We start from the raw sequence: 16332 nt of genomic DNA, 5'->3' as shown, positions 1-16332 counted from the left end.
CACATACATACACAACACATGCATTTTAATTTTTCAGTTCCAATGCGTATACATTGTATAGGCCAAAAAATTACAAATTAAGAAAAATGAATAACAGAAAATATTAATATGAATATACATAAACAAATAAAAAGTTAAATTACCTCCCCATCAATACTTTATCACAACATATATACGTCAGAGAAAATTTATTATCACGTACTAGAAAGTATAAAGGCAAGGATATATAATCTAATCTAATCTAACCTAGCTTATTCGAATCTAAACTAATCTAACATAGCCTACTCTAACTTAATCTAATCTAACCTAATCTAATCCAGCGTGACCTAATCTAGTCAAACCAAATCTAACCTAACTTAACTTAACCTAATCTAATCTAACCTAACCGAATCTAATATAACTAATCGAACCTAATCTAACCTAACCTAATCTAATCTAACCTAATCCAATCTAGCCAAACCTAACCTAACCTAATATTTTGTGCCTCCCCTCACCACCACAAAATCTATCATGCATTAGACTCTTTCTCTTATTCCTCTCTTACCATCCCCTAGAAACCGACAGCCTTCCCAACAAATTATTCAGATCTCATTAAAAATATTGGCAATGGTTCTGAATTTATTACGGGGAAAGAAAGAGGGAGATGAATTAATAGAGGGAGAAAGGAGAGGTGGATAATGATGGCATGGAAAATAGATGAAGAAAAAGAGAGAGAGAGAGAGAGAGAGAGAGAGAGAGAGAGAGAGACTTCATTCCTTCCCATGCACTAATACGAACAAAAGACACGCACCTTCGCCTTTGTTTTCTTTCTCCAAGGCGGGAAACGTTGAGGCTAAAAACGGGTATTTTTTCCTCCTGTTCCTCTTTTTCTTCCTCCTCCTTCACCGCCACCGCCTAACACTTAAGTCACTACGCGAGAGGAATAAGAACAGAGTATTATACCACTATTCGTCTCTTTCTTTCTTTTTTTCCTTCCATATTTTTTCTTCTCTCCCTTTTCATCCTCGGGTATTATTATGTTATTCGTATTTAAGAAAAACTCTTCCTCTCTGTCCTCGTTTCTCCTTCTTCATCCTCATCATTTCTCCTCTCTCCTCTCCCTGATCGTTTCTCCTCTTCCTTCATCTCATTACAGCCAAGATTTTACATACATTATTGTTAACACTTCGCTAAAATCATCTACTACTACTACTACTACTACTATTATTAGTACTACTACTAAAATTGCAGTGTCTGTGTGTGTTCGTGTGTGTGTGTGTGTATGTGTGTGTGTGTGTGTGTGTGTGTGTGTGTGTGTGTGTGTGTGTGTGTGTGTGTGTGTGTGTGTGTGTGTGTGTGTGTGTGTGTGTGTGTGTGTGTCTCTCTCTCTCTCTCTCTATCTCTCTCTCTCTCTCTCTCTCTCTCTCTCTCTCTCTCTCACGTTTCACCTTAATTAAAACACCTGTCTCTCCTAATTACAGGTGTCGTGGATGAGGCAGGTGGACGAGGTGCTGGAGCTGCTCACCTGGGACACACACACCTACGTGAAGGACGACAGGTGAGGAGGGGAGGAGGAGGAGGAGGAGGAGGAGGAGGAGGAGGAGGAGGAAAAAAGCCGGTGGGGAGCAAAGGGAAAATGAAGAAGATGAGAAAACATGGAGAGTAAATGGAAATACAGGTTAATGAAGGAAAGGGAATAGGAAAAAAAAGAGCAAAATTAGGAAGGCGAGCACGGCAGAAGTAAAGAAAAAAAGAAAACGATGAATAACCCAAATATACGAGAAGGAAGAGCAAGAGGAGAAGGAGGAAGAGCAAAAGGAGGAAAGAAGGAGCACTAGGAGGAATCTAAGGGAAGGTAAAGGAAATAGAAACAAGGAAAAGGTGTGATAAAATATAGGAATTACTTAAGGAGAGGAGGAGAAAGATGTTTGAGGGAGAATATTCAAGGGCAGGAGGAAGGGAGGAGGAGGAAGAGGAGGAAGAGGAAAATCATAAGAGAAGGACAAGAGGACAGAACAGAGGAAGAGAGGAGAGAAGTCAGGAGGGGAAGGAGAAAGGATAACAGGGAATGAACACGGGAAAGGTCAAGAGGAGGAGGAGGAGGAGGAGGAGGAGGAGGAGGAGGAGGAGGGAGGATGAAAGGAGAGAGATAAGGTAAGGGATAAGGAGAGGAAGGAGGGCGGAAGAAAGGGAGAGGAAGGGGAAGGTATGAATGTGTGCGTGTGCGTGTGTGTGTGTGTGTGTGTGTGTGTGTGTGTGTGTGTGTGTGTGTGTGTGTGTGTGTGTGTACAGGTGTGTTTGTGGAAGGGAGAGGAAGAAAGGGGAGAAGAGGGGAGGAAGAGAGGGAAGAAGGGAGAGAGAGAGAAAGAGCAGAGTGCACGTTAGATAAAGACAGCGTGAGAATATGAAGAGAAAGAGGAGGAGAAAGAGAAGAATAAGAAATAGAATAAACCGAAATGGAGGGGAAGGGTGAGTGAGAGAAGAGAATTTTGAGATACAGAAACAGAACACGAAAGATATAAATATGGAGAGGAAGGGAATGTAGGGATTAGGATAACAGAAGACGGAAGGGGGAAACGATAGATAGACAGAGATAGATAATCAGATGGAAGGAGAGAAATAGAGATAGAGGGAAAGAAAGAGAAAGAGGGAGACCTTGCAATACGAAAGCCAAGCAATATAGTAAAAGGAAAATATTTGAAAGGAAAGATAAATAAGACAAACATTCGAGAGAGAGAGAGAGAGAGAGAGAGAGAGAGAGAGAGAGAGAGAGAGAGAGAGAGAGAGAGAGATTCCTAAAATATAAATAAAACAGGACAGGAAACGATAATAAATAAGAAAAAAAGGAATATTAGATTGGCAATAACGATATAACTAAATGCATAAGAATTACATTGAAAGGAGAAAGAAATGAAAAAAATGAAAAAAGAAAGACGAAGGAAAAAATAGAGAAAAATGATAAATTGGAGGAGGAAGCGGAGGCCGAGGAGAGGAAGAAAAGAAACTCGACGAAAAGGAAAACAAGCAAAGTGGCATCAAAGGAAGAAAATGAGATAGCGAAAAATATGAAGCCAGTGAATATTTCTTAGTGTAAACACCCGCCTCTCTCTCTCTCTCTCTCTCTCTCTCTCTTATCTTTGTTCCATTTTGTTTTTCTTTTTCACTTCCTTTGTATTATTTTTTTCATACTTTTATTATTCTTTTTTCTTTCTCTTTCTCTTTCTCTCGCATTTTTCTGTACGTCTTTCCTGTTTTTCCCTTCTTTTCACCTTTTTTTCTTTCTCTCTTTCACAGTATTGTCTCGCTCTCATTAACGAGGCTTTAATTTTTCATTTTTTTCTACGTCACTCACATAAACATTTCGCATTTTCTTCATCCACTTTTTAGTCTTTCGTCTATTGCATTTCTTTTTTCCTCCCCTTCTTCAATCACTATTCCATTGTATTGCTTCATCATCCAGTTCCTCTGTCTCCTCTCCATTGCTTTTCACCCTCATCCACTCCTTCCTTCATCCACTATCTGTTTATTCTCCATTTCCTTTCTCTTTCATCCACTCTTTCCTTCATCCACTTCCTCAGTTTCTTCTCCATTTCCTTCGTCCTTCACACACACTTTCCTTCGTATAATTCTTCAGTTTCTTCTCCACTGCTTTTCTCTCTCCTCCACTCTTTCCTTCTGCCATCTCCTCCTCCTCTTTAAGTTCTCCTCCTCCTCCTCCTCCTCCTCCTCCTCCTCCTCCTCCTCCTCCTCCCTGTTCTTGTGCAACGTTCCCCGCTAAAGCTGTTTTGTAATACTCGTTCAAGGTGTTTTAATGCCCCCAAAAGATGATATTAAACGAAAATCTTGAACTAAAGGGAAAGCATAGGAAAGGAAAAGGAATGCTTATAAGGACCCAAAGTGGATGAACGTTCTTACCTTTGAAAATATATACGAAAAGTGTTGTGGCAGAAAATAAACAGGAAAGTGACCAAAGAAAAAGAATTGTTAGAAAAGAGAATTGGAAGAGTCTAAGTCACACACAAAAAAAACCATGAAAACTACTACAAAGAGAGCAACTAAATAAAATAAAAATATCTAAAGGATGGAGGCAGTGGGGAAGAAAAGTGAAACAGGAGGAGGATGAAAAGGGAAAGAGAAGACAAGAAACAGCGAGAGAAAAGAGGGAAGAGCGAGAAGTAAAGGAAGGAAGGAAGGAAGAGGGAGTAAGAAAGGGAGAGAAGCGAAGAGAGGAAGGAAGGAAGGAAGGAAGGGAAAGAAGTAAAGGGTAGAAGGAAGGAAGGGAAATAAGGGAAAGGTGGAAGGCAGAAAGGGAGATAAGTGAAGGGTAGAAGGAAGGAAGGGAGAGAAGTGAAGGGTGGAAGGCAGAAAGGGAGATAAGTGAAGGGTAGAAGGAAGGAAGGTAGAGAAGTGAAGGGTGGAAGGCAGAAAGGGAGATAAGTAAAGGGAGGGAAGAAGAAAGGTAGAGAAGCGAAGGTAAGGATGAAAGGAAGAAAGGATGGGAGAGAAGTGAAAGAAGGAAGGAAGGGAGAGGAAAACACCATCTTGAACGAAGGAGCAATATTAAAGGAGGGAAAAAAAAGGGGAAAAAAAGGAGGAGGAAGAAGCGTAGGAGGAATATCCATGTAAATTATGCAGCAGAATCTTATAAAAGCAAATGAGTATACATAATAAGAAGTTCCCGCATATTAAAAAAAAAGACTGCCCCAATCTCTGAGAGTGTAGAAACCCAGAAGCAAAAACCCACCTGCACTAATTTACAGGTGATACTCTCCTACACCTGAGCCTATCCTCTCTCTCACCTTGCCTCCTCTTGATCCTCCTTACCCGCACCTAGTTTTTCCTCTTCACCCTTTTACTTAATACTCCTTCCCCCTCTTCTCCTCCCCTACCTTCCCTCCCCTTCCCCTCCCTTTCCTGCCTCCCCCTCTCCCTCTCCCTCATCTTGCCTCCAGTTTTCCTTACCTTCCCCTACTTTTTCCTTCTCACTCTCTTACTAAATATCTTCTCCTTTTTCCTCCCTCTTAAACGGAAGCAAGGCCTATTCTCTCTCTCATTTCCTTTTCACCTTACTGAACACCTCACTCTTTCCCCTCCCTCTCCTTTCCCTCTCATCTCCTCCCTCATCTTGCCTCCGCTTCTCCTTAACCTCATCTACTTTCTCCTTCTCACCTTCTTGCTGATGTCTCCTCCTTCCTTCCCCTCCCTCTCCTCTCTCTCCCCATCCCTTCCTAACCTGCAGCAAGGCCTATCTTCTCCCTCATGTTCCCTCCACTCCTCCTTACCTGTACCTTCTTTTTCCTTCTCAAATTCTTACAGCACCTCCTCCTCCTCCTCCTTCCTCTCGTTCTCCTCACTTCCCACACTCTCATTTAAAGCAAGGCCTATCTTCTCCTTAATTTTTCCTCCACTCTATCTTATTTTCATCTACTTTTTTTCTACTCACTCCCTTGCTGAACGTCACCCCCCCCTTCCTCTCCTTCCCCCTCCCCCTCTCTCACCTTCCCCTTTACCCCCTCTCCGCCAGTCACCCCACTCACTCTCATTCCGGGGCACACCACACTCCACCTTCACTCAGAGTATTGCAGCAACACAAAAAGCAGAACTGACGCAATTTGCCTGAGTATGTAACACGATCAGGAGCCGTGTAAGCGAATGTCCCCGCCAGCCAGCAAGCCACTCAGCCACACAGCCAGTCACTTCGTTGGTTATTATGGAACTTTAACAGCCACTCAGCCAACCACTCAGCCACTTAGTTGGTTGGTCACTTAGCTTAAACAGCCAGTCAGCCACTCAGTCAGGCAGCCAGTCGCTTAGTCATTTGAAGCAGTTAGTCAGTCAGTCAGTCAGCCATTCAACCAGCCAGTCATTTTTTTTTACAGCAAAGGAGACAGCACAAGGGCTCAAAAAAGGAAACAACAATAAAAAAAGCCCGCTAATAAAAAAAGCCCGCTGACGATAAAAAAGCCCGCTACAATAAAAAAAGCCCGCTAATTTAGTTGTTTAGTCAGTTAAATCAGCATAAATAGTCAGTTAGCCACTCAGTCATTCAGTCAGTTAGTTAGTCACTCCGTCAGCCAGTCACTTAGTTTGTTTGTCACTTATTTAGCTTCAACAGTCATTCAGCCACTCAGTCAGTCAACCAGTCATTCAGTCAGTTATCCCGTCAGCCAGCCAGTCAGTCACTTAATTGGGTAGTGTCTTCGTAATTTAAAAGTCAGTCACTTAGGTGGTCAGTCACTCCGTCAGCCAGCCAGCCAGTCACTTAATTGTCTAGTCTCTTCACAGTCAGTCACTTAGGTGGTCAGTCACTCCGTCAGCCAGCCAGCCAGTCACTTAATTGTCTAGTCTCTTCACAGTCAGTCACTTAGGTGGTCAGTCACTCCGTCAGCCAGCCAGCCAGCCACTCTTCTTCCTTCTTTCTTTGCTTCATTCTTGTCCTTTTCCAGCTTTACCACCTTTCCTCCACCTTCCTTTCGTGGTGTGCCTAAATCAATCTCTCTCTCTCTCTCTCTCTGTCTCTCTCTCTCTCTCTCTCTCTCTCTCTCTCTCTCTCTCTCTCTCTCTCTCTCTCTCTCTCTCTCTCTCTCTCTCTCTCTCTCTCTCTCTCACACACACACACACACACACACACACACACACACACACACACACAGAGGGGCGGTGCAAAACTCTACGGTAATACCCATTCACATTTCACTATATTTACAGTCTCTCTCTCTCTCTCTCTCTCTCTCTCTCTCTCTCTCTCTCTCTCTCTCTCTCCTTCTCTTCCTTCTTCCTCCTGTCCCTTCCCAGCCTTCCTCTCTCTCCCTCCCTTTCTCCTGAGTCATCCTGAAGTTTCTCTTGTTCCTGTGCTCATTTGCCTCCCCCTCTTCCTCCTCTTTCCTCCTCCCTCCCTCCCTCCTGCCTCTCCTGATTGCCTCCACTCACGTCGTTCCCTCCACTTCCAGTAGTCTGTTCCCCTCTCCCTTCGTTCCCTTCCTCTCCCCGTCCCTTCCCTTTCCTCGCCTGTGTTTCGAGTTCAGCCCTTCCACTGCCTACTCTCTCCCTTTATTTTTTCCTTCCCTTCCCAATCCTTCCTTCCCCCTCTCCCTCTCCCTCTCCCTCCCCCTCTCATGTCGTTCCCTCTCTCTGTTCCTTCCCTTCTTCTATCACCTTCCGCTGCCTCCATCCTCCCTTTATCCTTCCCTATCCTTCCCTTCCTTCCTTCCTCCCTCCTCCAATTTCGCTCCCTCCTCCTCCTGTAGGCTTTTCTCCTCTCCCTTCTTCCCATTCCCTTCCTCTCCCTTTCCCCTTCCGCTGCCTCCATGCTCCCTCCATTCTTCTCTACCCTTCCCTCCTTTCCTCACTTCCATGCCTGTCATCGCTTCCTCTCTCGCTGTTTGCCTCCCTCCTCTCCCACTCAATTCCCCACTCACTTGTCTCTCTCCCTTCCCACTCCCTTGTCTCTCCTACTTCCCCCTCCTTTCTCTCTTTCTCTCTTACTCCTCCTCCTCCTCCTCTCCCTTACTTCCTCTCTGGGCGGCGTGTCTCTCAGCTTAATAAAAAGTAAAAATTAACAAGCAGGCTTTGGAGGAGGCCCGAGCGAGGCTCCTGCAATACTCGACTGATTGTCACCAGCACCGACGCGTGGGTGGCGGCGCGCCAAGACACACGGCCGCTCACCGCTCACCTGCCTCTCCGCCGCTATGACAGGTGACCGCCAATTAATTACACCTGCTAAACGTATCTACCTGGTTACCTGTAAGAGTAGTGCCTAAAACAGTTTATTTCCCTTCTCCTCCGTTTCTTCCATTTCTTTCTTAACACTCTTAATAAAGCGTACACCTGCATCACACTCTCGCCGCCAGGACAAGACAGCCATACATCACGGCAGCCACAATAAGAAAAGTTCGCCTGCGCCACTAATGGGCTGGCGCCGTCCAAGAGACCCCTCAAGAGAGCGTACCGGCGCTACAGGCAACACCAAAGAAAGAAAACAAATGACCCCCAATTAATCACCTGTACTAAAGCGTATGTACAGTCACCTTATTTCCATTCCATCGTCTGTTAATATTGCGTCACACTCTCTCACCGCCAAAACAGCTGGCAGTGAAAGGGAAATACATACGAACAAAAATATCGAGAAGAGAGAGAGAGAGAGAGGAAGACAGATAAATAATGGCCAAAACATGATATATGGTAAAAAATGTGTTGTGGCTGAGACGTGTGCGGAATGAACGAGGAAAATAAAGTAAAACGTGGTCGGCACTACGTTATATGTCGACGGAGTGTGAAGGACGAAAACAAGACGTGATGGATAATGAGGAAAAATGTTGTGTGCTGTAGACGTGCGTGGAATGAACGAAGAAATAAATAACGTGGTCGACAGTACGTTAAATATCGGTGGGTTGTGATAGACGAAAGAAAAAATATGATAGCGGTAAAGACGAGAGAGATGATAAAGAAAGATGTTGTGGGAGAGAAAGGACGGGAGAGAAATAAAGGGAGGGAAAAAGGACGGGAGAGAAATAAAGGGAGGGGGGAAGGACGGGAGAGAAATAAAAGGAGGGAGGAAGGACGGGAGAGAAATAAAGGGAGGGAGGAGGGACGGGAGATAAATAAAGGGAGGGAGGAAGGACGGGAGAGAAATAAAGGGAGGGAGGAAGGATGGAAGAGAAATATAAGGAGGGAGGAAGGACGGGAGAGAAATAAAGGGAGGAGGAGGGACGGAGATAAATAAAGGAGGGAGGAAGGACAGGAGAGAAATAAAGGGAGGAGGAAGGATGGAGAGAAATAAAGGAGGGAGGAAGGACAGGAGAGAAGTGAAGGAGGGAGGAAAGGAGAAATAAAAGGAGGGAGGAAGGACGGGAGAGAAATAAAGGGAGGGAGGAAGAAAGGGAGAGAAATAGAGGGAGGGAGGAAGAAAGGGAGATAAATAGAGGGAGGGAGGAAGAAAGGGAGAGAAATAAGGGGAGGGAGGAAGAAAGGGAGAGAAGTGAAGGGAGGGAGGAAGAAAGGGAGAGAAGTGAAGGGAGGGAGGAAGAAAGGGAGAGAAATAGAGGGAGGGAGGAAGCAAGGGAGAGAAATAAAGGGAGGGAGGAAGAAAGGGAGAGAAATAGAAGGAGGGAGGAAGAAAGGGAGATAAATAGAGGGAGGGAGGAAGAAAGGGAGAGAAATAAAGAGAGGGAGGAAGCAAGGGAGAGAACTCAAGGAGGGAAGAAAGGAGAGAAATAAAGGAGGGAGAAAGAAAGGAGAGAGAAATAGAAGGAGGAGGAAGGATTTGGAGAAATAAAGGGAGGGAGAAAGGTCGGGAGAAAAATAAAGGGAGGGAGGAAGAAAGGGAGAGAAATAACGGGAGGGAGGAAGAAAAGGAGAGAAATAGAGGGAGGGAGGAAGAAAGGGAGAGAAATAGAGGGAGGGAGGAAGAAAGGGAGAGAAATAGAGGGAGGGAGGAAGAAAGGGAGACAAATAAAGGGAGGGAGGAAGGACGGGAGATAAATAAAGGGAAGGAGGAAGAAAGGGAGAGAAGTGAAGAGAGGAAGGAACCAAGGGAGATAAGTAAAGAGAGGGTGTAAGAAAGGGAGAGAAGTGAAGAGAGGAAGGAAGCAAGGGAGATAAGTAAAGGGAGGGTGTAAGAAAGGGAGAGAAGTGAAGAGAGGAAGGAAGCAAGGGAGAGAAGTAAAGGGAGGGTGTAAGGAGAAGTGAAGAGAGGAAGGAAGCAGGAGAGAAGTAAAGGAGGAGGAAGAAAGGGAGAAGTGAAGAGAGAGAAGAAGGAAGCAAGGGAGAGAAGTAAAGGGAGGGTGTAAGAAAGGGAGAGAAGTGAAGAGAGGAATGAAGAAAGGGAGATAAGTAAAGGGAGGGTGTAAGAAAGGGAGAGAAGTGAAGAGAGGAAAGAAGAAAGGGAGAGAAATAAGGGGAGGGAGGAAGAAAGGGAGAGAAGTGAAGGGAGGGAGAAAGAAAGGGAGAGAAATAAAGGGAGGGAGAAAGAAAGGGAGAGAAATAGAAGGAGGGAGGAAGGACGGGAGAGAAATAAAGGGAGGGAGAAAGGTCGGGAGAAAAATAAAGGGAGGGAGGAAGAAAGGGAGAGAAATAACGGGAGGGAGGAAGAAAAGGAGGAGAAGAAAGGAGAGAAATAGAGGAGGGAGGAAGAAAGGGAGAGAAATAGAGGAGGGAGGAGAAGAAAGACAAATAAAGGGAGGAGGAAGGACGAGATAAATAAAGGGAAGGAGGAAGAAAGGGAGAGAAGTGAAGAGAGGAAGGAACCAAGGGAGATAAGTAAAGAGAGGGTGTAAGAAAGGGAGAGAAGTGAAGAGAGGAAGGAAGCAAGGGAGATAAGTAAAGGGAGGGTGTAAGAAAGGGAGAGAAGTGAAGAGAGGAAGGAAAGGGAGAAGTAAAGGAGGGTGTAAGAAAGGAGAGAAGTGAAGAAGGAAGGAAGAGAGAGAGAAGTAAAGGAGGGGAAAGAAAGGAGAGAAGAAGAGAAGGAAGCAAGGGAGAGAAGTAAAGGGAGGTGTAAGAAAGGAGAGAAGGAGAGGAAAGAAGAAAGGAGATAAGTAAAGGAGGTGTAAGAAAGAAAGAAGGAAGAAGAAGGAGAGATAAGAGAGGAGGTGTAAGAAAGGGAGAGAAAAGGAGAAGAGAAGTAGGAGAGAAGTGAAGAGAAGGAAGCAAGGAGAGAAGTGAAGGAAGAAGGAGAAAGGAAGAGAAGTAAGAAAGGAAGAAAGAAGTGAAGAGAGGAAGGAAGCAAGGAGAGAGTGAGTGAAGGAAGGCAGCAAGGAGAAGTGAGAAGTAAGAAAGGAGAGAGGGAGAGGAGAGAGGAGGAGAAAAAGGAAGAACGAAGGAAGGAAAGAAGAAAGGAGGGAAGAGAAAAGAGAGAAGTGAAGGAGACTGAGAAAGGAAAATGATGGGCAGTACGTCAGATGTCCAAGCTGTGTAAAAAACGAAGGAAAAATATACTAATAGCGTAAAAGACGTGATATACGACAGCTAATGTGTGAGCTGTAGGCGAGATAAATCACGTCATACACCTAATCGATACGCGACGCGGCTCATTTTTCTCCTAAACGAATTATTATCAAAACAAGGGAAAAAAAGCATAATTTGTCCTTGTCCGCGTTTTATCTTCCCTCAGACTCGGGACGAATATATTTTTTTCCTTTTATTTATTTTCGTATCAGGACTTATTGGAGGAAATGGAGGAGGAGGAGAAGGAAGTAGAGGAGGAGGAGGAGGAGGAGGAGGGGAATGAGGAACGAACGAAGGTATAAGGAAGGTAAAGAAAAGAAAACGAGTGATAATAGAAGAAAGAAAAGGAATATATAAGAATAAGAAAATACAGAAAGGTAGAGAAAAGTCGTATTATAAGAGAATGAGAAATAGAAAACAAGAGGAAAGAGAACATGTGATAAAGAGAAAGCAAAGAAGAAAAGAAGGACGGAAGGAGGTGAGATAAACGATTTGGAGAAAGGAGAAAAAAATGGAAAATAAATAAAAGACGAAGAGAAGGAGGATGAAATAAAGAAAAAAAAGTGATGGAGGATAAGGTGATGGAAGGAAGAAATGGAAAAAAAAATGAAAAGTGAAAAGGAGGAGAGAACCACGATGAAGGATTGGAGAGAAGAAAAAGGGAAGAAAAGGAAGGACATGAGAAAGAAGAATAAAGAGAAAGGAAAGAATGATTTTGGAGGAGAGGAGTCGAGGAAAGAAGACGAGAAGTGAGAAAATAAGAATAAATGAAAGAGTGGCTGGATGGGAGAGAGGGGATAAAATGGAAGGACGAAGGAAGGAAGGAACAAAAATAATAAAAAGTGTAAGAATGGAAAAAAAATAGTAATGAAAAAAAAAATAGAGAAAAGGAGGAATGAAAGGGAAGGAGGATGTAAAAATGGAAGGATGGAATAATTAAGGAAAGCAATAAAATAGGAGAATGAGAAATGTTGTCAAGGAATAAAAGAATAAAGGCGAAAGGAAAAAAAAGAAATGGAGGAGAGGAAAGAAGGAAGGAAGGATATAAGGATGAGGCAACGTAATACTGGAGGGAAATGTAGGAGAGGAGAGGGAGGCTTAGTCAGTCTCTCTCTCTCTCTCTCCACACACACACACACACACACACACACACACACACACACACACACACACACACACACACACACACACACACACACACACACACACACACACACACACACACACACACACACACACACACACACGCACACACACACACACACACACACACACACACACACACACACACACACACACACACACACACACACACGCACACACACACACACACACACACGAACACGCACACACACACACACACACACACACACACACACACACACACACACACACACACACACACACACATACCTTTAATCACCTGGCTGACACAGGCTTCAGTTCACCTGTAATTTGCTAAATGAAAACATAACAAACGAGGACCTTCACGGCGCCGACGAGGACGAGGAGGCAATAACCATCAACCTCTCTCTCTCTCTCTCTCTCTCTCTCTCTCTCTCTCTCTCTCTCTCTCTCTCTCTCTCTCTCTCTCTCTCTCTCTCTCTCTCTCTCTCTCTCTCTCTCTCTCTCTCTCTCGTGTAATCGCTACAGCTCTGCGGGATGAGAATGCAGAGAAAAGCCTAAACGAAAAAATGAAAAAAAAGCAAAACGAGAAACAGAAAAAAGGAGATTACCAAGAAAATTAATATTATAAAACAGAGAAAAAGAACAGATGAAAAAATAAAGGTAAGAAGTAATTACGGAGGAAGAAAATATAAAACGAGACAGGTGAAATGGAAGAGGCAAGAAAGGTAAGCAAAAGAGAAGGAGAAACATAATAAGAGAAACACAAAACGCGGAGTGAGACAAGAAAGATAAACCACAAGGAGAAGAAAGAGAATGGAGAAAGAGGATAAAGAAGGGAGGAAGAATGAGAATGAATGGGAAAGCAGGAAGTGGGACTGAAGAAAGAAGAAGAATGAAGGAAGAATGAAAAATGAAGGGAGAAGGAAGAAGAAATATGGAAGGGGAAGGAGAAAGTGGGAACGACGAAAAGGGAAGGAAGGAAAAAGGAGAATAGAGGTGAAAGCAGGAAGTGAGAGCTGAAGAAAGTGGAAGAGGAAGGAAGCAAGAATTAGAAGGGAAGAGAAAAGCAGGAAGTGGGAAATGAAGAAAGAGGAAGCAGGAAGAAAAGAAGAATAACAGTGGACGAGAAAGGGGGAAGTGGAAGATGAAGAAGGAGGAAGAAGAAAAGAAGAAGAGGGAAGGAAGAATGAGAGTGAAGAAAAAAACAGGAAGTGGGAGACGAATAAAGACGAAGGACATGAAAGACATAAAAGGAAGTAAAAAAATAAATAAAGAGGAAAGAGAGAGAAGGAAGGAGGAAGGAAGAAGGAGAACAAACATGAAAGAAAATAACTAATAAATAAAGAGGAAGAAGGGAGGAGGACGGAAGGAAGAAGGAAGGAGAATGGACGTGAAAGCAGGAAGTGGAAGATGAAGAAAGAGGAAGAAGGAAGGAAGGAAGAATGAGAATGGGAGAGGGAAATAGGAAGCTGCAAATAAAGAAGAAGGAAGGAAGGAAGGAAGAATGAGAATGGGAGAGGGAAATAGGAAGCTGCAAATAAAGAAGAAGGAAGGAAGGAAAGAACAATAACGATGAACGAAAAACGAGAAAGTGAAAACCGAAGAAGGAAGGAAGAAAAAAACAATGGAAAATAAAGCAGAAAATGAGAAACGAGGAAGAAAGAAGTAAGGAAGAAAGGAAGGAGGAATGGAAAGCAAACATGAAAGGATGAAACAAATGATGAAACAGGAAGAAGGGAAGAAGAAGGAAGGAAGGAGGAAGGAGAATGAACATGAAAGCAGGAAGTGGGAAATGATAAAAGAAGGAAAGAAGAAAGAATAAGAATGGAAGAGGAAAAACAGAAAGTGGAAATGAAGGAGGAGGAAAAAGGAACAAGGAAGGAAGAAAACAATGAAAGAAAAAGCAGGGAAGGAGAAATGAAGAAGAAGAAAGCAGGAAGGAAGGAGGGAGGAAGAAGGAGAGCAAACATGACAGGAAGTAAACAAGGAGAAAGAAGGGAGGAAGAAGGAAGGAAGGAGGAAGGAGAATGGACGTGTAAACAGGAAGTGGGAGATGAAGAAAGAGGAAGAATAACAATGGAAAAGGGAAACAAGAAGTGGAAAATAAAGAAGAAGTAAGGAAGGAAGAGGAGGAAACAATTACAATGAACGAAAAACAAGAAAGTGGGAACTGAAGAAAGAAGGAAGAAAAACAATGGAAGAGAAAGCAGGAAATGAAATATGAGGAAGAAAGAAGCAAGGAAGAAAGGAATTAGGAAAGGAGAGCAAACATGAAAGGATGAAACGAGTTAAGAAGGAGGAAGAAGAAGAAAGGTTGAAGGAAGGAAGGAAGGAAGGAAGGAGAATACAAATAAAAGCAGGACGTGGGAATTGATAAAAGAAGGAAAGAAGGAAGAATAAGAATGGAAGAGGAAAACAGGAAGTGGCAAAAGAAGAAGGAGGAAGAAGGAACGAGGAAAAAAGAAAAACAATGGAAGAGAAAGCAGGGAAGGAGAAATGAAGAAGAAGAAGGAAGGAAGGAAGAATAAGAATGGAAGAGGAAAACAGGAAGTGGCGAATGAAGGAGGAGGAAGAAGGAACAAAGAAAGAAGAAAACAATGAAAGAGAAAGCAGGAAAGGAGAAATGAAGAAGAAGAAAGGAGGAAGGAAGGAGGAAGGAAGGAAGGAAGGAAGAATACACATGGAAGCAGGAAGTGGGAGATGAAGAAAGAGGAAGAAGGAAGGAAGGAAGAAAACAATGGAAGAGAAAGCAAGAAAGGAGAAATGCAGAAGAAGGAAGGAGGAAGGAAGGAAGGAAGGAAGAATACACATGGAAGCAGGAAGTGGAAAATATACGTAATAAGGTTTGACTCCAAGTTTAGTTTCAGGAACAAATTAAAACAAGAGAGTGAGGCAATTCAGGAGTATGATCACCAGGAGTTTGTTGTCATCCTCCTGAGCCGCCTGCCAACTCTCCTCCTCCTCCTTCTCCTCCTGCATCTTGCCTTCCTCTTCCTGCTACTCGTTTCGTTGTCGCTGTTTCTGTCTAACTGCGAAACACTCCTCCTATTAGATCTCCTCCTCCTCCTCCTCCTCCTCTTCTTCTTCTTCTTCTTCCTCCTTCTCTTGCAGCTTTTTTTTTTCCTCCGTATCTTTGTCTTCGTTTTTTTAATTTTTTTTCAGCTACCTCTTTCTCTGTTAATTCTCCTCCTCCTCCTCTACTTCCTCCTCCTGCTCTTTTTCTTTATATCCTCATTTTTCTTTTTTCTTTTCCTTAATTTCTTCCTCCTCCTCCTCCTCCTCCTCCTCCTCCTCCTCCTCCTTCCTTTCATCTCACAATCTACTGCAACAATACATTTTTTTTATATCGTTGCAGGTGTGTTTACTTCTAAAATTTACGTGGTTTTGTTGTATACACTTTTTCTCTGTATTTTCCTGTGTATTTTTTTTTTCTGTGTGCGTGTGTGTGTGTGTGTGTGTGTGTGTGTGTGTGTGTGTGTGTGTGTGTGTGTGTGTGTGTGTGTGTGTGTGTGTGTGTGTGTGTGTGTGTGTGTGTGTGTGTGTGTGTGTGTGTGTGTGTGTGTGTGTGTGTGTGTGTGTGTGTGTGTGTGTGTGTGTTGCAGAATATTTCAACACCACAATTAAGCTTTATTACTACTATTTATTTTTCCTTTTCCTTTTTTCTCTTCTTTTTTTACATACACTAGAAATATTTTGACTTTTTTCTTTTTTTGTTTTTCCTCTGTAACTTTTTTTTTTTTCATCAGAGTATTTAGCGCAACACAGTAAAGAAACACATGTGATTTTTTATTTTATTTTTCTAGTTCTTTTATTATTTTTTTTTCTAGTTTCTGCTCCTCGGAATATTTCGTCGCAACACACTAAAAATATTTTAGGACTTTTTTTTCCTCAGTAACGTCTTTTTTTCATCAGAGTATTTAACACGTGATTTTTTTTTATTTATTATTCTAGCTCTTGTATTTTTTTTCTATTTTCTGCTCCTCGGAATATTTCATCACAAGACATTACAGTAACACGAGATACTATTTTTTAGTTCTTTTATTATTCTCTAGTTCTTTCTTCCTTCCTTCTATTACGTCAACACACTATATGCTCACTTGCTTTGCCCTTGCTTTCATATTACATTTATTAGAATATTTTGACGTAACAATAAATAAACACATGTGATATCATAGTTTAAAGTTCTTGCTCCTCACAGATTTCTTCCTTCCTTCTATTAGGTCAACACAAAATATCATCACTTTCTTTGTCCTTCCTTTCATATCACATTTTTTATTAAAATAT

General features: G+C 42.8%; 1 protein-coding gene across 1 annotated transcript in view; it reads left to right on the top strand.

Moving 5' to 3' along the window:
- The first annotated feature begins 1465 nt into the window (after positions 1 to 1465).
- The window catches only part of LOC126989251 (basement membrane-specific heparan sulfate proteoglycan core protein-like), a 60362-nt gene continuing 45495 nt past the window's right edge, over positions 1466 to 16332 (top strand). The window contains exon 1 of the mRNA XM_050847899.1: positions 1466 to 1537. Coding sequence (XP_050703856.1) covers positions 1470 to 1537 — 68 coding nt within the window. The 5' untranslated portion in view covers positions 1466 to 1469. The remainder of the gene's footprint in view (positions 1538 to 16332) is intronic.

This window comes from Eriocheir sinensis, unplaced genomic scaffold (assembly GCF_024679095.1).
Source record: "Eriocheir sinensis breed Jianghai 21 unplaced genomic scaffold, ASM2467909v1 Scaffold111, whole genome shotgun sequence".
Classification (NCBI taxonomy): domain Eukaryota; kingdom Metazoa; phylum Arthropoda; class Malacostraca; order Decapoda; family Varunidae; genus Eriocheir; species Eriocheir sinensis.
This window is presented reverse-complemented; position numbering and strand designations above follow the sequence as displayed.